This window comes from Thamnophis sirtalis, unplaced genomic scaffold (genome assembly GCF_051295495.1).
Source record: "Thamnophis sirtalis isolate CommonGarterSnake01/CBP01778 unplaced genomic scaffold, rThaSir2_p1.2 scaffold_29, whole genome shotgun sequence".
In the NCBI taxonomy this organism is placed as follows: domain Eukaryota; kingdom Metazoa; phylum Chordata; class Lepidosauria; order Squamata; family Natricidae; genus Thamnophis; species Thamnophis sirtalis.
In genome coordinates, this window is record NW_028261409.1 from 292,551 (window position 1) to 314,708 (window position 22,158).

Genomic DNA, 22,158 nt, shown 5'->3' on the forward strand with positions numbered 1-22,158 from the left:
TAAGTGAATGCGGCCTCCCCACTGACTCTGCCGCTGCGACCGTCATAAACAGGAGCCGGTCGCTTTTTTTCAGTGCCCCTGTGACTCTGAGTGGTCACTAAATGAAACGGCTATCGGTCAGTTGGGTTCGGGCCAGAGCTCAGCAGCCGTCCCAGGGCACTGAGAGGGGCCCTGCCGTCATACGTGTGAGTCACCCTTCAGTTGGGAAGCTGCACCGTGCACCAGGCTCAAGGACCAGGTTCGAATCCCCCTCTGGCCCAAGGACTGGTCGCCTGGGGAGGGGGGGGGGCTCATTCCTCCCCTCTGGAGGGTGCCTGCCCCCCCCGCCCTGTGTGCCCCCCCTCGTTGTGTCCTTCAGGAACCGACTGAAGCCTTTTCCGCTCCGTTCCCCCCCCCCCGGCCCTTTCTGGCCTGTTGTGTTTCCCTCTTAATGAGCCTGCCCCCATTGGGAGCCCCGCTGAGCCCTTGGGGGGGGAGTGGGCGGCCCAGGCCTTTAATCTAATGAATTAATTCCCCCCCCCTTCCATCCAGCTCAGCCAAGGCAGGCGGGGGGGGGGGAGCACGTGGACTCCCCCTCCCTGTGTGTCCCCCCCCTTTCCCCGGAAGGGCTGCATCCGGTGGGCACCCTGCGTGGCCAGGGGACCAGAGCCTCAGGAGAGGGCCGGGCCAGGGGGGGGGAGGGCTCTGCCAAGAGGCAACTTTGGGTCCAGAGTTTGCCCACGCAGGTCCACCCCTGTGGAGTTTCTGCCTGTTTCCCCAGATGCCCCCCACACCGGCAGTGGCACAGCCCCGGGGGCTGATTTGAGCTTTGCGAGCCATTTGAGTTGTAGCATCTTGTGGCAAGGAGTTCCACAGGTGGATATTGGGGGTGGGCTGCTCTTGCTGTGCAGGCTTTCTGCCTCGTTTCCCTGGAGGGGCCTTTGAGCTTCCAGCAGGCGAGAGAGAGAGAGGGGGCCATTTTACCCCAGGGAGGAGAGAAAACAGTATATATAGGAAAACCAAAACAGGAATAGTAATATAAATAATAACAGTGATTTAAATCCCCCCCCAAAACAATCACCAATACGTGTAATAGCTGCAAATTGTGATGGAAAGGAGTGCGCCCCCCACTGGTGGATTCTTCCCATTCCTTGGGTTGAAAAGTGGGGGGTGGGTAGGCTGGTCTTGGCAGGACTCCCCCCCCTCCCGTCCTTTTCAGCTGTGCTTGAGTTGGCCAGGAAACCTTCCTTGGGGGGGAGAGAGAGAAAGCGAGAGAGAGAGAGAGAAAGAGAGAGAGAGAGAGAGAGAGAAAGAAAGAGAGAAAGAAAGAAAGAGAGAGAGGGAGGGAGGGAAGGAGGGAGAGATGAGAGAAAGAGAGAGAAAAAGAGAGAGAGAGAGAGACTCCTGGCCGCTCAGGGCCTGGATGCCTTTGAGGGTCTTTGCAAGGGGCAGCCTGGGGTGGGGGGGCCTGGCTGGCTGAGCTCGGGGGGCCGCCAGGGGAATGGAGGGTTAGGGCTTGGGTCCCTGACCCGGGTTAAGAAAGGGAAGCCAGGGGTCTTGTGAAGGCCTAACTGGGCCTGTGGGAGAGGGTGCCCGGTGGGCCTGGGCTCTGCCTGGTCTGGAGGGAGGGAAGAGAGCATCCTGCCTTGGCCTCCCCTCTGGATCTGGTCCTGGGCAGGGGGGAAAAGAGGAGGGGGGGCTTCAGGGTCAGAGGGCAGGGCCTGCTGCCTCCCCAGCCCGGTTCTCTGCAGCCCCCACCTCCTGCCCCCCATTTGGGGGAGGCAGCGGGGTGAAAAACGTAGAGCCGGCTTCTCTCTCTTGGGGTGGGGACCTAAACCAGCTCTCAGCTGGCCCTGCTGAAGCCCCCCCCCTCAGCCAACACACCCCTCCCCCCAGCGATTGCCCCCAGGGCCCATTGCTACTCTGGCCCTACAGTACGGGGGGGGGGGGGGGTCGTGGGCGGGGAGAAGAGTCCCGCTTGACTCCCAGCTAGGTGGCCACTGGCTTCTCCCCACTGGCTGGTCCAGATGGCCACGGGGGCCTCCCCCCACAGAGCCTCTGTCAGCCCTGCCCCTCCACCTGCCCCAAACCCAGGGGGCTGGGGGGGGGCTGAGGGGGGGTGTTAGCCAGATCTTTGAGGGATCTAAAAATCCCTGCCCACGGCTGGGATCCCCTAGTGGGGGTTCTGGGGCCCTTCCCAGCCTCCGGAGCCCACCCAGGGTGCCCCCTACCCGACCCTCTGCCTGCCCCCTTTCCCGTAGGCTTCTCCCCTCTCTCTCCCTGGCTCTTGGCAGCAGCTTCTGGCCACTGGGGGGCAGCACAGGGCCGGCCGAGGCCTTACACAACTCCCCGGCTGCCCCCACCCACCCAGGCAGGCAGGAGAGCTGGGTGGAGGCCCAGAGGCCCTTGGAAGGCAGGTGGGAGGGGGGGGAGAGTGTGCTGGGGTGCCCCCCGAGGGGGTCTGAAGAGCCCCTCCTGGTGACGCGGGGGGAGTCACACTGGGCACAGAGCCAACTCTCCTCTGCTTGTGCCAATCTGCCTGGCTTTGCCTGGAGCCCCCAGGCGGCGTGGGAGGGGGACCTGCCTCAGTGGCCTTAATGGAACCCTCACGGCCGGGAGGGGCGGCTCAGACCACCGTGCCCCCCCAGACACACCCCAGCGGGCAGAGGGCATCAGGGGGGAGGAGGGGAGAGGGGATGAGGCCCCCTTCTCTCCCCAAGACACAGGCGGTCGAATGGCATCCCGCCATTGTGGGAGGGGCGGGGGTCCTGGCAGAGCTGGGTCTCTGGGAGTGTGTACCCCCAGGCCCTTCTTGGGGGGGGGAGGGGGGTCTGGGGGGGGCACCTGCCCGGCCGGGGTCTGCTTGACTCTGCCCTTCCGCTGCAGATGTGCGAGGAGCACCGGGGTCCCGCACGCAGTATGTCCACTCGCCTTACGACCGTCCCTGGAACGCTCCCCGATTCTGCATCATCTCCGGCAATCAGCTCCTGATGCTGGACGAGGAGGAGGTGAGCAGGGCGGGGGGAAGGGGGAGGGTGGGGGTTGAGCCCCCCCGGAGGACCCGGAGCAGGCGGGGAGGGGGCCCAGAAGGACCGGAAGGGGGTCCTCGCAGGAGGGGCCACATTGGTCCGCACAGGTTGGACATCAGGTGCCAAGCGCCTGGGGAAACCACGGTTTCTGGCTTCCCGAGTCCAGCAAGAGGGAGGGTGCCCCGTGGTTATGTTCCCAGGGTGGGTTCCGTCTCTTTCTGGGCTGGGGGGTCTCTGCCCCGGGAAGGCCCCTCGGGCCAAGTTCCCACGTGACTCTTTCGGTGGCCCTGGCTCACAGCCCCCCTGCAGCTCCCCAGAGATTCACTCCGTCTTTCAGAGGCCTGCCGTGGCTTGGGGAGGGGGGGATGTGTGCAATGGGGGAGGCCAGAGAAGAGAGGGCACTTGGGGGGGGGACTCTCTCCTCCCCCTCTGACCTGGGCTGCTCTTCTCCCCCCTCCCCAGATTCACCCTCTGCTCCTTCGAGAACGCCAGAGGGACTCCGGACGGAGCAAGCTTCTGCGCCGGACGGTCAGCGTCCCTGTGGAAGGCCGGCCTCAAGCTGAGCACGGTAGGAAGGAGGGCCCCCCGGTGGGGGGGGGAATGGGGGAGGGAGAACCAGGGCCGGCCAGAGTCCTGCGGGGGGGTGGGGGGGTCTGAGGGAAGCTGCACAGTTGTGGGGCCAAATCTGGGCTGGGGGGGGGTCTGAGTTGAATCTGCATGGGCAGGTTTTATTCGTGTGTTGTGTGTCTGTGTGTGACTTTCCCAGCACTAAAGAGACGGTCTTGGAGGCTCCAGAAGTTTTGGCCTTGGAGGGGTGGGGGTGGTCTTTGTGCCCTCTTTTCACAAATGGGGCCTTGTGGCCTGGGGACGGGGCACGATTGGAGCCCTGGGGAGACCTGGGCTGGGCAGCTGCCATCCATGGGGGGAAGCTGCTGCCGGTCGGTGTGAAATTGCCATGGGGGCTGTGGGGTGGGGGCCGCCGTGTTTCAGCTGCCTTCCCAGCCCCAAGAGGAAGGGGGTTGGGGGAGGCCCCAGGGGTCTTTGGGGAACCACGGGGGAGGGGGGGGAGGTCGCAGCTTCTCCTTCTGCCTTTCACCCCCCCCCCCCCCCGTCCAGGGATCCCTGGGTAACCTCTGCGGGAGAGGAATGATTGACAGTCCAGGGTCCAGCCATAACCTTCGCCACCCCAAGGGTTGCCAGACCAGGAAGTCGGGGTGTGTGTGTGTGGGGGGGGAGATCCTGCTTGCCAGCCCAGCCCCAGGGGCCTCTTGGGAGGGGGGGGGCTTCTTTTATCCCAGGCTGACCGAACTGCCTGGGGGTGGGTGGGTGGGTGGGGGTGGCTGCTGCCCATCCCTCCAGCCTTGGCCCATTGGTGGGGGCGGCTCTGGGAAGCCAAAAAAGGGGAGTAAGGGGGGGGGCGCTCTTGAGTTGGTCAAAGGGCCACCCCCCCCTGTAATCCTGACTTTGCCAGAGGCTCTCGTGGGACCCCCGGGGAGGCTGAGCAGTGAGGCTGCCCATCAGCAGCCCCATGTGGGCTGGGGTCAAGGGGTCAGAGGGGCTGAGGGGATCCGTCCCCAGGGCAGCTGCTGAGGAAGGGGCAGCCCCCCCCCCACTCTGAAACCGTGGGACACAATTGCAAGCTCCACGTGGATTCCTGCCTCCGGTGGGTGGACCCCAAAGGGCCCCCGAGGAAGGGGTCAGTCAGTGGGGGCCCCCGAGAGCAAAGGGCCACAAGACCCCAATGAGCGTGGGACTGGGGGAGCGTCTGGGAAGGGGAGGGGTGCATTGCAGGGGTCCTGCGTCCTCCCTCCCCCACCTCTGAGCAGGGGGACCCACAGCCCGGCAGTCGGCTCCCATTGGGGTCTGGTGACCCCCTTCCCATGTGCTGAGGGGGGGAGGGGCGAGTGGGGGGCGCGTAATGGTGGCTCTGGCCCACAAGAGGCCCGTCTCTGCTCAGACCCCGGACAGGGCAGTGCCAGGGGTGCCCTTTTGGGAGGGGGCCAGAGCACAGCGCCCCCCCCCGTTAAGGAGCTTCCAAGCAGATGCCCAGGCGCTCCGGAGGGCCTCTCCACCACCACCACCGCCAGCAGCTCCTTCCCAGCTGTTCCCTGCAACGCCCACCCCCCCAGCCCCAGCCCATAATAGCCAGGGCCCTTGAAAGGAGCTTGACAACTGTTGCCATAGGGACCATCTCTCTCTCCGCCCCCCCCAATCTCTCTCTCCCTCTCTCTCCTTCTCCCCAGGCCTGCGCAACGGGTGGGGTGGGGGCTCTGCCGAGGCTGCCCTCCTGGGCCTTGGGCCCCCCCTGCCTGCCCCCTCCCTCCCGCTGCCAAGGAGGGGGATGCGGGGGGGGTGTTTTCTGCTGCTGCTCCTGGCCCCCTGCCTCCCCCCCCCACCCCCAGGGCCCGGCCAGAGGCTCACCTGCCCCGGCCGTTACCTCCGCCTCCCCTCCCCCCACCCCACCCCCACTCGGGGGTTTAAAAAAAGAATTTTCTCTTCCCAAGAAGTTGGCTTAAAAGGTTTCCATGGAAACCCCAAAGAAGAGCCGGAGGCAAAGGCTGCCTGAATGAAGGGACGCCCCCTCCTCTTGGCCGCGCGCCAGCAGCGCCCCCTGCCGGATCCGGCGAGGACGGCAGCGGCCCCTCCTCCCTCCCTCCCGGCCCCGCCCGCCCGGTGACCCCGCCTGACCCGCCCGGCCTTCAGCCGGAGCCCCGGCCCCATCGCCGCCCAGGCGGGGTGGAGCCAGGCTCCGGAGGAAGCCGCCGTCCCTGCCCGCCAGCCTGGACGGAGCCGCTGCCCGCGCCCTGCCCGGCCGCCCGGCCGCCCGCAGCAGGGCCTCCTCCGGGGCGGCCCCGCGATGCCTCCCCGGAAAGCTCCGCCCCCGCGGGCCCCTCCGCCCGCCCCCGGCAGCCCCCGGGCCGCCCTCGCGCTCTGCTGCCCCAGGAGATGCTGCTGCCCCCGCCGCCCCGCCTGCCCCCCGCCCCAAGGTAGAGCGGCCCGGGCGGGGGCCGGCGGGGGCCGGCGGGCGCGGCGGGCTGGAGGCGGCGGGCCGGGGGGCGCGGGGTGTCGTCCGCCCGTGCCCACCGCCGCCGCCGCCACTGCCGCCGCCGCGCACTCCCGGCGCTGATGACAGCCGCGCGTCGCCTAGCAACGGCTGGCATGCCGGGGGAGCGCGGGGCGGGCGGGCGGGCGGGCGGCGAGCGAGGCACGAGCGCAACCAGCAGCGCGGGGACCGCAGCTCCGACGGCTGCAGCGCCGGGCGGGGGCCGCCGCCCTGCGGGCCGCGTGGAGCCCTAGGCTCCGGCCCCCCGCCCGCCCGCCCTCCTGTCCCGGCATGGGACGCGCCCCGTAGCCGCGGGCGGCGGGGGGCCTCCCGCTCCCGGCAGGTAAGGGCCGCCCGTCCCTCCGTCCGCTAGCGGGGCCGGCCTGCGGGGCGGGCGAGAGCGGCGGGGCTCCGGGCCGGCAGCGGGCGAGGGTGGCGCCGCGGCAGCCTGGGGGGGGGGCTCCGGCGGCGCGTTCCCGCCGAGAGCAGCCCGAGGGGCGCGGGAGGCGAGGCGGGCGGGCGGGCGCGCGTGGGCAGCGCTGCTGCTGCTGCTGTTGCCGCTGTTGCTGCAGCCGCGTCCGTCTCGGCGCGAGGCCGCCCGGCGTGGCGCGCTCGGCGAGTGCGTGGGTGTCGCGGGCGGGATGGTCGGGAGCGCGCGCGGAGCCCCCTCGCTCTTGGCCGCTGCCAGCCCCGGGCGCCTTCCCGGAGGGGGGCCGCCGCCGCTTCCGGGGGCGCCGGAGCAGCCCCGGCAGGGCGCGGGGTCCTCGTCCCACTCGCCCCGCGGCCCTTCCCGGCCGAGAAGCGGAGGCGGCACCCGAAGGGCCTGAGAAGGGCCTCTCCGTCCGCTGGTGGCTCCCTTCTCTTCCCCGGCGTTGCGCCCTTCCCTGCTGGGCACGGGGGTGGGGGGGCTCGGGAGCTGCGGCCTGGGGAGGGTCCGGCCGAGCGCCGCCGATGTGTAAGAGGCGCAGCCGCGTCCCGCCCGCATCCTCGCACGGAGGGCTCGCAGCTGCGTCCGCCGCTGTGCTGGCACGTGGGGGAACCCGGGTGGTCTTAGTGCCCGTGTCGTGTCAGGCAGTCAAGTGGCGCCGGCCTTGCCAGGAGGAGGGAGGGGGGGGCTTCCTCTCTATGCAGCTGCTGCCTTGGCCGAAAGGGCGGGAGGGGGGGGGGCTCTCCTGCAGGTGGATGGGGGGCTACACAGAGGCTCCCCATTGCCGTAGTTCTGGCTGGGGGCTGGGGGGGGGAGGTTGCGTGGGTCAGCCTCTTAGCAGTGCAGGGGGTCTGCAGGGGCTGAAGCCCAGGTGGGGCAAGTCCTGATCCAGGCTCTCCCCTCCTTCCTCCCCGCCTTGGCTCTCCCGGGTCTCTCCAGCTGACAGTGGCCCAAGAGAGGCCCACAGTTTCCTCCCTCCCAGGGACTGGCGGGCAAAGGGCCCAAGAGGGGGCAGGGGAGGAGGAGGACTCTCCCCTGGAGGGGGGAGTCGCTGCCCCTCCTTATCCGCCTGCCACATGGGGGGGGGGAGGGAGGGGGGAGGGGGCTGCTGAGGCCTTGGGGAAGAGGCAGCGGCTCGCAGGGTTGGCATGGCGGAGCAGCAGGCAGGCGGGCAAGACAGATGGTGGCAGAGCCCAGTGGGTGGCTCTGCGTTGTGCCAGTACGCACGGGGTGGGGGAGGGGCTCCGTGCATATCCGGGCAGCTGGTGCTGCTCAAGGGGCCTCGTTGGGGGGGGGGGCTGCGACTCCTGGGGTGCCAATGGTCCAGGCAAGGGGGGCAGGCGGAGACCCAGGCTTGGCATCCAGCCAGCCCCATTGGGGGGCAGCTCGGCCCGTAGGGCTTCTGTGCCCCCCTCGGCCTTCCTGAACCCCGGTCTGGAGGGGGCCGCTGTTCTTGTACCCCAGAAGGGGCTTTCCTTCCAGGCAGGGGGCCACCAGGGGCTCCTGAAGGTTGAAGGCCACGAGGATGGGGGTGAATATCTCCCCCATCCCTCCTTCCCCTCCCCATCCCTGGCTGAGTGGCCTCCAACGGGGTTGGGCTCCTGGGGGAGGGGCTACCTGCAGACTTTCTGTACGTTGCCCATCGTTGCCCCTCCTGGCACCCCCTCCCCCCTCCGAGCAGCCTCTGGGCCTCTTGGGAAGCTGCCCCAGGGGGGCGTCTGGACACCCACGTCCCCTCGGGGGCCTTTGGGGCCCCTTCAGCGGTTCCTCCGGCCGCTCTGGGCTCCTCTGGTCAGGGGAGGGGGGCTGCTTGTGAGCTGCTTTTGGGGGGGCTGGGAGGCCTTTGAACAAATCCCCCACCAAAGGCATCGATTGGCAGTGCCCAAAGGCTCCAGCGGTGGTGAGATTCCCAGGGAGCAAGTAGGAAATCCCCCCCCCATGGACAAATTCCGAGGGGGGCTTTTCTACGGCCGGGGCATGATGGGGCTGCACCCAGAAGGCCCCTGGGGGGTCCCCCCATAGGCAGCCGGGGGGGGGAATTGCTCCACAACACGCCCAGATGAAGTCGAGGGAAGGATGGGATGGAGAGGCCCCAGAGGGGGCAGGGAGGGGTCTTTGATGGGCAGAGCCTGCCCAGGTGGGGGGCTCCCTTGGGGTCCCCTCACCCATCTTTTGGGGCCCTTCTCCAGAGCCTGCCCCACAACAGAGGGGTTGTGCCTGCGATTCCCGGTTGCCAATTCGGGGACCCCCCCAAAGGAGGATTCCCCCCCCCCTTAAGCCCACTGAGGCCTCCCTCACTTCAGGTCTTCTTCATAAGGGCAGGTTGAACCGTGGCTGGGCCCCTGTACTGGCCCTGGGGGGGGGAGGAGGGGGAAAGGGCCCTGGCTTCTCTGGGCAGGAGGGGGGGAAAGACACAGGGAGCCTCTTGTCCAGGGGGGGGGTGAGGAGGGGGCAGGTGGGAGGATCTGGGGAGGGCTGGGGTGGGGTGGGGGTCCTGCAGCCCACTGGTGGTAAACTGTGCCCCCCCTCCCACACGTACTCTTGGGCCTTTGCTGCCCCCCCTGCCCGAAGTCCTTCCGTGTGGGGGGGGGCCCTTGAACGCTGCCCTTCTCCCCCCCCCCCAGAGTACCACGCCAGCCGGTCCCGCAGGAAGAGCGTCCCGGGGGGCAAGCAGTACAGCATCAACATGGACGCCCCGCCAGCACCCCCCTTCCGTTCCTCGGTGAGTGACCCCCCCACCCCCGCAGGGCTTCCCTGTCCTCCCCCTGAGCCCCCCTCCCTTTTCCTTCAGCAGGGGGCAGGCATCAAAGGAAGGGCTGAAGAAAGGAACCGGCCCCCAGTGGGGCTGAGGGAGGGGAGGGGGCAGAAGGAGGAGCTGCTTCTCCCCTCTGCCTCACACCCCCCCCCTGCTGGGGCGGCCCTCCTGCCTCCCCCTAGGAAAAGTGGTTAGGCCTAGAGGTTGGGGGAGGGAAGATCTTGGATCCAGGGACGCCAGAATGGCTGCTGGCCCAGGCAAAGTTGTGAAGGGCAGGGAAAGGAGGCCACCAGGAAAGAAAGGCGGGTTCGGGAGAAGATGGGCTGGCTTCAAACCAGCTTCCTTGAGCTCAGCTGGGACGTCCGGAGGGCGGTGCCCGAAAGGGCTGCCTCCCCGAGCGGCTTTTGTGGCAAGTGGGCCCCCGCTGAGATAGCCACTTGGCCTCTTGGCTCCCCAGCCAGGGTCCCCGTGGGAATCTCCGCGTGCCGGGCCTTATCCAGCCCAAGTCTTTCCTGGGGGACGGGGGACGGGGCTGCTGGAGAGAAGGCCGAGCCTTTCGGGGGAGGAAAAGGGCCCTTCCCGCCGCGGCTGAGCAGAAGAGGGAGGGCTGGTGGTCGCTCCCCGCTGGGCCCCAGAGCCCCCCGGCAGCCGTCTCTGGGGGCCCCAGGGAACCCCCCGATGTGTGTGCGTGCGCTGGGGCAGCCTGACCGGCCTCTCCCCCCTCCGCCTGCAGCAACAGGGTTTCCTCAGTCGCCGCCTGAAGAGCTCCATCAAGCGCACGAAGAGCCAGCCCAAGCTGGACCGCACCAGCAGTTTCCGCCAGATGCTGCCGCGCTTCCGGAGCGCTGACCACGACAGGTGGGCCCAGGCGGTCCCGCTCCTCTCCGTAGGCGGTGGAGGGGAGGGGGCCCCCAGGGCTGAGCGGACGCTCCCTCGCGGCCCAGGGCGCCCTGTGGCCCTTCTGGCTCCCCTGGGGGCCCCCCTCTGCCCAGCCTGCCTGCCCCCCAAGGCCGGGGTGCCCCGGGTATTTTTAGCGCCTGCCTGCCTTCCCCCCCTCTGGCTGACGGCAGCCCCGACGCGCAGGAGCTGCCTCCACGTACGCTGCTGGGCTAAATATATCCTGCTGGGGGCGGCAGCTCCGAGCAGAAATGCCATGGGGAAAGGAGGGGGGAGCAGCCGCACACGGACTCTGCCGGCTCCCTCTGGGAAGGGGCTCCGGAGCTCGGCTGGCTGTGCGAAGGGCAGACCCAGGTTCTCCCCCGCCCCGTGGCCCCCTGGGGGCCCCAGAGCCTCCCCCCCAGGGTCCAGAGGGGCTCCCCAAGACTCTTCTGCCCGGTGCCCGCACTCCCTCTCCCCCCACCTTGCTGAGGTCGACTCCCGGATTTCCCCCCGCTGCAGAGATGCCCCTTTGGGGCGCAGATGCCAGGTACCCCCGAGCGAGGGGTCAGCCGAAGCCCGGCTCCCCCTGGCCCTCTCCTGTCCACACCCCCCCCCCCCAGCCAGAACCTTCCCGCTGACTGACTGTGGTGCCCCCCCTCCCCCCCCCCGCAGGGCCCGCCTGATGCAGAGTTTCAAGGAGTCGCATTCGCACGAGTCCCTGCTGAGCCCCAGCAGTGCAGCCGAAGCCCTGGAGCTGAACCTGGACGAGGACTCCCTCATCAAGCCGGTGCACAGCAGCATCCTGGGCCAGGAGTTCTGCTTTGAGGTGGGGTCTGGGGCGTCTCGGCAGGGTGGGCCGGGGGCTCCTGGGCATGTGCAGAGCGCAGCTCACTCCTCTTCCTGCCCAGGTGACGACGTCTTCGGGCACCAAGTGCTTCGCCTGCCGCTCGGCTGCCGAGAGGGACAAGTGGATCGAGAACCTGCAGAGGGCGGTCAAGCCCAACAAGGTAGGAGCCCCCTGTTGCCACCCTTCCCTTGCAGGTTTCTTGAGGGAGGGGCTAAAGGGGAGGGTCTCTCTTATTGTCCCCCTCCCACCCTGCCCTCAGCCCCCTCCCTTTCCAGGGGCCTGCTCCTGTTCTGCTGACCCAGGTGGGACCCAGAGACTCGCCATCTCCCTCCCCGCTCGCTCTGAGGAAGGCTGCCGGCCCTCCTCGTCTCTCTGGGGATGGAGGGGGCGGGGGAGCAGTGGGGTGGGAGATCCCTACGTCCCCAGCTGTTCTGTCCTCATTGCTGCTGGGATGGGGATCGTCCGGGACGAGCTACTCCCCGTTAGGAAGTCTGGGAATGAAACATCTGGAGCTCCGGTGCAGAAATACGGCAGAGGCCGGGAGCGGCTGAGTTGGCGCCCAGGTCCAGCAGCCCCTTCCGGGGGCTCTCGAGGGTTTAGCGGGAGATCAGCTTCTTGGGGGGGAAATGAAATGGATCCACCGGTCGTCAGGTGCTCAGAAGACCACGAAAAGCCACAAGTGGCTCTTCTTAAACCAGTGGATTTGGTGACTGGCACCGGTGGGCAGAAGGGCTGGGCCCAGGGTTGAAATGCGACCGGCTTGGACTGGTTTGCCCGAACCGGTATCAAAAAATGCTTTTGAAAGTAAAAAAAAACCCTTACCTTTGCAGGCTCAGAAAAGGCTTCACGACTGTTGCCCCAGCTGAACTAGCCGGAGGGGGTGGGGGGTTTCTTCCCTCTGTCCCCTGGTAATTGCTGGGCTGGGCAGCCTGGGAGATTGACTCTGGTGAAGCCGTGGGGGGGCTGGGGGGGGGGAGGCCCAGCTACTATTCCCCCCAGCTAGGGGGAAAAGAAGGGAGCGCTGCAAACGTGGCAGAGGCAGGGGTTTCGAGTGTGGGCATCAGTGGGCATGGGGGAGGGGGCCGGGCCTTTTGCCCCTCTTGAGGAGCCCAAAGGGAAGGAGGCCGGGGGGGGGGGCAGCCCGACAAGACTGCAGACAACGACAACATCCGCCTGGCAGCTGCCGAAGGATATGGATCTGCCCCCTTTCTGCTGTTTTGCAAAACGTTTCCCAGGCGGGGGCTGAAAGTGCCAAGAGATTCCCCCCCCCCCGCAGGTCACATCTGGCGACCTCCACCCGGGGCGCCTGGTTCTCCTGCCTCGTCTTCCGCCCTGGCTTCAGCCGTTGCCGTTTGGGGCCTCTAGCGGCTTCCCAGGAAGAGAAGGAAGGGGACTTTCTAGGTGAAAACCTCCCGTCAGTTCAGTTTGCTGGGACCAAGACTCCGGTGACTTCCAGGGGGATCCTTCCGTCCACTTGGAGGAAGAAGGAGCCTTCCTGGCCTCCTGGCCTCCTGGAGGAAGCCGCGCTGCCCTCTGCTGGTCAAGGTGCCGCCAAACTCTTTGGCTTCTTACCTTCCTAGCCGTGGAGGAAGTGGGACCGGCTGGGGGTTTCCTTTCCCCAGATCTCGGCTTGTGTGGGAAACGCACGTTGTCTCATCTCCCGTGGTGACTAACCCCAGCCGTGCAGCTCAGCCAGCAGCAGAGACTGTGCTCAGGCATTCTGCCCAGCCAGAGACGGGAGACGCCGGGTGTTGGGGCTGCCCTGGGAAAGGGCACTGCCAGCCTGTATGAAGTCTTCCCTGCGGGTGAGCAGGGCGCCAGAAATGCTGCTCCCTTCATGTGCCAGTCCTGGTGTCCTGCGGACCAGAAGCCCTCCTGGACCACCTCGGAGCCCTGGATTTCCGGGGAGGGAGGGGGGGGCACCTTCTCTGGTGAACCCCCAGCTGGTGGGAACCGAACCTCTGGAAGGAAGCCTGTCGGTCTTGCCTGGTGCCGTCGGGTTGAAGGGGGGGGATGCATTGGGGGTCCATTCTGAGCGAGTTATTCAGCAGCCACTTTGTGGGCTCACGGAAGGGGTTTTTTTGGGGGGGGGGAAGAGAAGTAGAAGGTCAGCAGCAGTGAGGGGAGCGGACTCTGTTTTGCTGATCCTGGTCGCCCCCATGGGAAGAACTGTCTGGGGGGGGGCTGCCACGAAGAAGAAGAGTGGGAGGGGGGGGAAAACTTATTCTCCAAAGCACCCGAAGGCAGGACAAGAAGCAATGGGTGGAAACTAATCAAGGAGAGAAGCAACCTAGAACTGAGGAGAAACTTCCTGACAAGATAGAACAATTAATCAGAGGAACAGAAGTTGCCTCCAGAAGTTCTGGGTGTTCCAACGCTGGAAGTCTTTAAGAAGAAGTTGGAGAACCATTTGTCTGAAATGGTACATAGCTTCCTGCCTGAGCAGAGGGCTGGACTAGAAGACCTCCAAGGTCCCTTCCAACTTTATTACTCTGTTCTTTCCCAACCACCTTCATTTCCTGGTCTTGGTGGCCAGAAAGGCCAACACCCCCCCCACCCCCCCACCCCCCGAAGTGCCTCAGCTAAGACAGGGGAGGCGGCCATTGAGAAAAACGGTTTGATGGAGGAGGGAGGCGGCTCTTTTTGGCTGCCCAACGGAGAGGAAAGAGGCCGGGAAGGGAAGCCAGAGGGAGGCGAGGAGGAAATAAAAGAGAGAGAGAGAGGAGAGAAGAGAGAGAGAGAGAGACAGAGAGACAGAGAGAGAGAGAGAGAGAGAGAGACAGCTGCTGTTGGCCTTGGGTGTTTAATGAAGATTCCTAAGACCAAGAAGGGAGGAAGAGGAGGAAGGGGGCCAGGGTGATCCCCAGGTATTCCTCAGAGGCCAGAAAGGTTGCAATTTGGGGGGATACCTTGAACTCTTTCCTGGCTGGGATATAAGAACTGACTTGGAAGTAATTAATAATAATAATAATGAAGGAAACCATTTCCGTCCTTTTGCCCCGCGGTGCACTTCAATTGGGTCCTCTCAGTCTCCACCTCCACCTATCATGGGGGGCTCTGATTGATTGACCAGGTTGGGGACGGATCCCCCTGCATCAAGAGACTTGATAGCACATCGTAATGTCCAGAGAGGGAAAGCACGGCTGATGGGGGGGAGCCCGCTGCTTTCATCCAGAGTAAGTCTCTCTCGGCCGGTCCGCAAGGGTCCATGTGGATGAAGGACCCCTTGGAGTTCAGCCTTCGAAGCTTCCATGAGATCCTCGCAGAGAAGATGAGAAAACCTGGGCTGGATGTTACCATTAGGTGGACCTGGAGCTGGCTGAACCCTTGCACCCAAGGAAGAGCCACTTGAGATTTCTGGCCAAGCTTGGGGGAGCAGAGAAATGTTGAGTATAGGGGGGGGGGGAGTGAGGGCTGTCTGGGAATTATGTCCTGCCTCCAGAGCCTCCAGAGTCGGACATCAGCAAGGAAGAGGAACAGGGGGAGCCTGTTCCCAGTATGCGCATGCGCAGAGCTTCCAGAAGGCAAGAACAGATAAGACAAAAGGGGCGACTTGGGATTGAGACTGGGAGATGATTGGCCCCTCCCACAAGACATAAAGGAGGAGCAAAGGCACATTGAATTTATTATATTTCTATGCTGCCCTTTTCCCAGAAGGGACTCACATGAGCCTTTAGAGGAAGCAACTTTGTTCATGCTGGTCGGTTTAAATTCTGAGGCTCCGTTTTGACTCTGTGCTCCCTGTGGCCTTGCCAGGCTGATTGCCAATGAAGCCTTTTGTCAGCGTTTCAAGGAAGACAAAGGTGGGTCCTCATCCTGAAAGACTTTGGCAGCCTTCAGTCGGGCTCTTTACAAACTGTTTGGGACTCACTACGGGCTGTGAATGGACATAATTCACAGCCTTTGGAATAAAAAGAGGAAGCCTTGGTCAGAACACTTATAAGTGAGGATGGGTTGTTAGAAAACAAGTGGCTTCTAAAGTTGTAGATGGCACTTTACCTGGGCAGAATAACACATTCGGTGGAGGAATATCAACATTCAGGAGGATTTTGGCAAGCTGGAACGAGGGGAAGCAGCTCCCTAGGGGAATTTCAACAGGGACAAATCAAGGAGACGGCGAGGGCAAGACAGGTTGGTGTGCCAGGCAGGGGTATCTGCAGACAGAACGTGGGAAGATCACGAGTGGAGCACCAGCCAAGCGCCTGATGCTGTGGTAAACAAAGCCAATGGCGCCCGTGTGGCTGCACCAGCAAAGGAAGAAATCAAGGATGCCTCTTGGAAAAACGCTTGTGGGACAGCCGAGACCTCCGGGGTTGAGAATCTGCGTAGACAACGGGAGTCAAAACGTCAAAACTGAAAGGTGAAACTGCTCCTCTCCCTTCATGTGGCCACACCCAGAATGTGAGGTCCAGTTCCGGACACGGTGTGTTACCTTGGCAAACCGGTGGTGTCCCGAGAACAGCCAGCAACAGGCCGGGAAAACTTTAGCACGCCCGGCTGGAAGCATTTGGTGTGTCTTCCCTGAGGAAGAGAAGACGGGGGACACAACGGCCACCTTTGAGTAGCTGAAGAGCTGCCAGTAGAAGACAAGGTGGTAGTGGGGGGGGAGAAGAGTTTCCCCAAAACGGGTGGGCAGCTCTGCATCTAATTTAGAAGAGGTTTCCTGTAACGTTCCCGTGGTTCATCCATGAGGCCAATGTGGAGAAAAGACAGGACACGACCTTTCTCGGGATGGAGCGACCCAGATTGGGGGTCCGAGAGCCCCTTTTATTGAGATAGGACAAAGGCAGGAGGAGCAATAGCATGTGAGTAAAAACAGCCTGTAAAAGTACAATTTCTAATCTACGGCTTCAGGAAAGTTCTGTCTATATATGGTCAAATCCTGGTCAGGATGTTTTGTTATGAGCTATCAGGATGTTACGTTATGCACTATCAGGATATTAGGATGTTATGGAGTACTATGTTATGTTTTTTAGGAGTTTGTTTCTTCCTATGTGGTTCAGTGTGGCCGCGCATGCCCCGTTATCCACTGGGCCATGGGTGACCACTACGCCTACACAAGGAATTATATTACAACAGTTCCCTCCCCCCCAAATATCAGGAGAAGATTCCTAATAGCAGGGAGTTGGCCCTCAACGGCACAGACATTTTTTTGCCAGAGGCGACTCTGATAGTGGTGGGGCAAGAGAGAGAGCTAGATGGCGCAGTGGTTAAATGCAGCACTGCAGTTCAGCTGTTCAAATCTCACCGGCTCAGGGTTGACTCAGCCTTCCATCCTTCCGGGGTGGGTGAAATGAGGACCCGGATTGTTGTTGGGGGCAATATGCTGACTCTGTAAACCACTTAGAGAGGCCTGAAAGCCCTATGAAGCGGTATATAAGTCTAACTGCTATATTGCTATATGGTCTCTTAAGGCTCCCTGCCCGGAGGTTTTTCTGGCTCTTGGGCTGCAGCTGCTCCTTCCTTCCAGCCTCCTGCCGTGTTCCTCCCCTGTACTATTTTAAGCCCACCTCATGGTGGATATTCTCCCTGCTGCTTATGAGAGAGAGGATATAGGGTCCCTCCCACGTAGCAATAAATCAATTACAAACTCAAAGCAGAGGAATAACAATTAGTGGAGCTACAGCAGCTGGGGAAATGATACTTGCTTTCTGGGGAGATGCTTCCTAGGGCACCACAGAGGGCTCATCTCTTTGGGCAGAGGGCTCCAGTCTTGCACTGGGAGTGGGGAGGGGTGGCTAGGTGTGCCCAGCAGGGCGAGGCCAGACTGGGAGGTGATCTTGGCTTGGGTGAGCTGAGAGAGCTGGAGGGGGGGGGGGCTATGCTGGGCTGGAGACGCCTGGACATCTTGTGGGCATCAAACATCCTGTGGGCATGGGAAGAGAGAGAGAGAGAGGCGCTCCGGAGGGAAGGGGAGCCCTCCTGCCTCCCTGTGTTATCTGACTGGAGTAGGGATCTCCAACCTTGGCCGCTTTAAGACTTGTGGACTTCAACTCCCAAAATTCTCCAGCCAGTTGTGCTGCTCAGTGTATGTGTTGTTCCGGCTGGGGAGTTCTGGGAGTTGCACAAGTCTTAAAGTGGAGACCCCTGTTTCGGAGCACCAGCCCAGGACCTCCTCCAGGCTCTCACCCTCTTCCTCCTCTTTGCACAGGACAACAGCCGGCGGGTGGACAATGTGCTGAAGCTCTGGATCATTGAGGCGCGGGACCTGCCCCCCAAAAAACGCTACTACTGCGAGCTGTGCCTGGACGACATGCTCTACGCACGCACTACCAGCAAGATACGCACGGACAACGTCTTCTGGGGGGAGCACTTCGAGTTCAACAACCTGCCGGCTGTGCGCACCATCCGGCTGCATCTCTACAAGGACACGGACAAGAAGCGCAAGAAGGACAAGAGCAACTACGTGGGCATGGTCAGCATCCCCATTGCCAGCGTCACCGGGCGCCATTTTGCTGAGCAGTGGTACCCGCTCAGCCAGCCCAGTGCCAGCAAGAGCAAGGCCGGCTGCCCGGCCATCCGGGTCAAGAGCCGCTTCCAGGCCATGAGCATCCTGCCCATGGAGCTCTACAAGGAGTTCGCCGAGTATGTCACCAACAACTACCGCATGCTGTGCGCCGTGCTGGAGCCTGTCCTGAGCGTCAAGAGCAAGGAGGAGGTGGCCTGCGCCCTGGTGCACATCCTCCAGAGCACCGGCAAGGCCAAGGTACGCTCTGGGAGCTGGGTGGGGGAGGCGAGCAGGGCCCCATCAGGAAGGGGTCCGGGAGCACCGTGGGCAGCACGGCTCCTGCAGCTTCTCTTCCGCCCCTTCCCGGCAGGACTTCCTGTCCGACATGGCCATGACGGAAGTGGACCGCTTCATGGACCGCGAACACCTCATTTTCCGGGAGAACACGCTGGCCACCAAAGCCATAGAGGAGTATCTCAAGCTGATTGGACAAAAATACCTCAAGGATGCCATTGGTAGGGGCACTGGAGGAGGGAGGGCACTTGGAGGGGGGGAGGACTCAGCTTTTCACAACCCTTAATGGAGAGGGAGGTGTAACCAGAGGAATTGGGATTAGATTTTGTTCTTTTTTGTGCCTCCACTCCTGGCATCTGGAAGAGAGCCAACAAGCTCTTCACCATGCCTGCTTGGCTTCCTTGGGGCAGGGCTCTGGAGCCGCACGTGGCTCTTTCATCCCTCTGCTGTGGCTCCCTGTTGCCGGTCGGCTCCACAATTGATAGGGCTTTCAGTTAGGGCAGGTAGAGGAAAAAGGACGCCACTCTAGGGTGAGACTGTATGGTGGGGGACCCGACTTCCGGTAGGCTCAAGAATTGAAGGGGGGGGCTTCCGATTAGGGCCTTTGTGGATCTTTGAGTGTTTAAGGTTGCCGACCCTGCTCTGGGGAAAGTCCAGAGAGGGAGGCCTTGCAGCTCCCCTGAACACGGAGGGGAGCTCCTCTCTACCCACTGGCTGCTTTGTGTGGGGCTCAGCCGGTGGGGGCTTGAGTGGGGAGCTGCTGGTCCCATCCTCTGTTTGCCTCCCCCCCCCCAGGTGAGTTCATCCGAGCTTTGTACGAGTCTGAGGAGAACTGCGAGGTGGACCCCATGAAGTGCTCGGCCTCCACCTTGGCGGACCATCAGGCCAACCTCCGCATGTGCTGCGAACTGGCCCTCTGCAAAGTGGTCAACTCCCACTGGTCAGTGCAGGGCTGGTGCCTTATCCCCACCCCCCTTTTCCCTGGGGTGTGGGGAGGGAAATGGAGGGGGTGGTCATTTTTGGATGTGCAGCCTGGGGTGTGGGGCAGCCCTGCAGTGGGGGCAGGCAGTGATCCTGTTCTCCCCTGCCCCCTTCCCGCCCCAGCGTGTTCCCCCGGGAGCTGAAGGAGGTTTTTGCATCGTGGCGGCTGCGCTGTGCCGAGAGGGGCCGGGAAGACATTGCCGACCGCCTCATCAGCGCCTCCCTCTTCCTGCGCTTCCTGTGTCCGGCCGTCATGTCCCCCAGCCTCTTCGGCCTCCTGCAAGAGTACCCGGACGAGCAGACCTCCCGCACCCTCACGCTCATCGCCAAGGTCATCCAGAACCTGGCCAACTTCTCCAAGTGAGTGCGGAGGGGGAGGAGGAGGAGGCCAGGAGGCAGGGGGTGCCGGGAGGGGGGGCGGGGGCGCAAGTCAGCCGGGCCAGACGCATCCAAGGCGGTGGGAGTGAGTTTTCCACCACCCGCCCCGTGCCGAGCCCTGGAGGAGAGTCCCATCCTGTAGTGAGGCCGGGCTCCGTCTGTCTCTGGCTCCAGCCAAGCGCCTGGGCCAGGGCCACAGGGCTGGGGCCCCTCAAGGCCCAGAAGGCAGCCAGGTCCCTCTGAAAGTCCAGTGCGAGGGAGGGAACCGATGGAGGCAGGGAAGGCACTGAGAGGTGGGGTGGGGGGTCCACAAAGGGGATGTGGGCAGGGGCAAGGCCGGTCCCATCTCTGTCCTGGGGATGGGCATGAATGAAGGTTGCAGGGAGGTGGACGCCAGCTGAAGGTGTGGGCAAACGGAGTCGGGCAGAGGAAGCGAAAGCCCAGATGGATGGTGGGAGCCGAGGTGGAATGGATGGCCTCAGATGGCCTCCCTCACTCAGGGTGGCCTCTGCCTGCATCCCTCAAGGTGGAGGGGTTGGAATGGGAGGGGTTGAGTCCATTCAAGCACCCCAAACGTGCATTTCTTTCAAAAATACCCCTGGCCCTTCTTTCTTGGTGTGCTGCTGGCTGACTACTTGGGGGCAAATCCTGGCCTCCCCCCCCCGCTGAGGGGGCTGGAGAGAGTGACAGACTGGCATTGCCCAAAGCGATGGGTGGGTGGGTACGCGGCTGCCGCTGTGCCTTGGGTCTCAGGGCGTGCTGGGCACTCGGGGGAGGAGGGCCGGGCTGGCAAACGGAGGGCCCCCAACTCGAGTAACGAAAGATGTGGTTCCGGCGCAGGTTCGGCAGCAAGGAGGAGTACATGGCCTTCATGAACGAGTTCCTGGAGCTGGAGTGGGCCAGCATGCAGCAGTTCCTCTACGAGATCTCCAACCTGGACACCCTCACCAACAGCACCAGCTTCGAGGGCTACATCGACCTCGGCCGGGAACTCTCCACGCTGCACGCTCTGCTCTGGGAGGTCCTGCCCCAGCTCAGCAAGGTGCCTGCCGGGAGGGGGTGGGGCGGTGCTGGGACATGGGGTGGAGGAGGAGGGGCTGCCACCATCTGCTTGCTGGCATTGGTGTTGAGCGCCCATCTGCGGCGCCTTCCTCCCCACCTAGGAAGCCCTGATGAAGCTGGGCCCGCTGCCCCGTCTGCTGAACGAAATCAGCCTCGCTCTCAGGAACCCCCACATCCAGCGGCAGCCCAGCCACCAGGGCGAGCGGCTGCAGGCCAAGCCGGTGATCCTCCGGGGGCCCTCGGCCGAAGTGCAGTCCTCGTACATGATGCGCGACCTCAACAGGTCAGGCCTGGGGCGGGGCGGGGTGGGGGACGTGGGAAGACAGGACGTCCAGTTGTGAGTCCCATCCGGAAATGGGCTCCGGTCTGGGCCTCTGCGGGGGTTTCCTCGTGACTAAGGCCAAGAGCCCACAGAGGACCAGAGGACGGCTTCCCTAAGATGCCTACGGGAGATTTGGGGTGTGGAGAGCTTCCCCCTCGGGCTTACTCTGGATTTCTCCCCACAGCTCAGTTGACATGCAGCCCTACATGATGCGAGCCATGAACAGGTAAGGGCTGTGAGGTGTGGTCCATGGGAGGCTGGGGTCCTGCGTAGAAGTTCCCTTCCTTCCATCCTACCAAATGGGCAGGGCCCCTTTGCCAGCCTGGCCCCACTGTCCCTTGTGCCTTGACTGGCCTCCTGCACGTGCTGGCGGAGGAGGTGGGGAGCCACTCCACCCCTTGGCAGACTCCGCCCCCTCCTGCCCTGATCAGCTCTCCACGCTGCCTTCCTCCGCAGCTCCATCGACATGACGCGCTTGCCCTCCCCGACCAAGGAGAAGGGGTCAAAAGACATGTTCTTCGTGCCGCGGCCGCCCCTGGCCCGCTCCTCCCCCGCATACTGCACCAGCAGCTCGGACATCACCGAGCCCGACCAGAAGGTGCTGAGCGTCAACAAGAGTGTCTCCATGCTGGACCTGCAGGACAGCCGCATGAACAGCGTCTCCAACCTGCATAGTGTAGGCGACCTGCTCAACAGCAGCCAGGCCTCCATCACCGCCGGCCTGGGTCTGCGGCCCAGCCGGCTCTCCCAGGGCAGCGGCTCCAGCATCGCGGCCGGCCTGCGGCTGAGCCAGATGGGCGTCACCACCGACGGGGGTGGCCCCTCCTCTGCGCAGCAGCTCCGTATCCCCCTCTCCTTCCAGAACCCCCTCTTCCACATGGCCTCTGATGGGCCGGCCGGCGGCCCACACCACGTGTCCCATCCGCACCGGCCGGCGGAGGGCAACCCCGCCGATACCTTCGCTCCCTTCCATGGCTACAGCAAGAGCGAGGACCTGTCGGCCAGCAAGCATATCATCCACAGCCACAGCTACAGCGACGAGTTCACGCGCCAGGGCTCGGAGTTCACCAAGCGCCAGCTGTCCCTGCAGGAGAACCTGCAGAACATGCTCTCCCCGCCCCAGATCACCATCGGCCCCCAGCCCCAGCGCTCGGCCCCCGCCCCTCAGCCGCAGCCCCCCCTGCAGCGGGGCAAGTCCCAGCAGCTGACGGTCTCTGCGGCTCAGAAGCCTCGGCCCTCCAGTGGGAATCTGCTGCAGCCCGAGCCCACCTACGCCCCCACCCACACCCGCCAGCAGCCGGGCACCAAGGAGGCGCCTTCCGCCCTCAAGCCATCCATCACCAAGCAGGTGAGTGACCCAGGCAGCTGCCGCGCGGCTGGAGCCCAAGTGCCGCCCTGGGCTTGTGGCTCCTTCGATGGGCCCCTGCCTGAGGGGCCCGTCGGCAGGAAGGGAACCGTTAATGCCGGGCCCTCGTTTCTGAGCACGGAGGTTCAGGGAAAGTTTCAAAACGCATTTTGTGATCAGCCGAGGAAGCTACAATTTGGCCCCTTTTGCTTCGTTTCCTGACGACTCAACATGGAAGGTTTAAAGAAATGAATTCCAGGCCGTCCAAAGTTGGTGCCCAACGTGGTGCCAACATCCGCTCTTCTTCTCTTAGATCTGCTTTGCAGTCTACGGGGGGAGAGCAGGGGAGAGGAGGGGTCCCTTTCGGAG

At 63.9% G+C, this 22,158-nt stretch overlaps 1 protein-coding gene across 1 annotated transcript in view; it reads left to right on the forward strand.

Annotated features, from left to right (window-relative positions):
• The window catches only part of SYNGAP1 (synaptic Ras GTPase activating protein 1), a 31,025-nt gene that overhangs the window by 3,328 nt on the left and 5,539 nt on the right, over positions 1–22,158 (forward strand). The window contains 14 exon segments of the mRNA XM_087703172.1: positions 2,866–2,987; positions 3,471–3,576; positions 9,103–9,200; positions 9,967–10,091; positions 10,785–10,938; positions 11,021–11,119; positions 17,111–17,665; positions 17,778–17,922; positions 18,497–18,641; positions 18,806–19,042; positions 19,901–20,102; positions 20,224–20,405; positions 20,629–20,670; positions 20,901–21,792. Coding sequence (XP_087559298.1) covers positions 2,866–2,987; positions 3,471–3,576; positions 9,103–9,200; positions 9,967–10,091; positions 10,785–10,938; positions 11,021–11,119; positions 17,111–17,665; positions 17,778–17,922; positions 18,497–18,641; positions 18,806–19,042; positions 19,901–20,102; positions 20,224–20,405; positions 20,629–20,670; positions 20,901–21,792 — 3,104 coding nt within the window.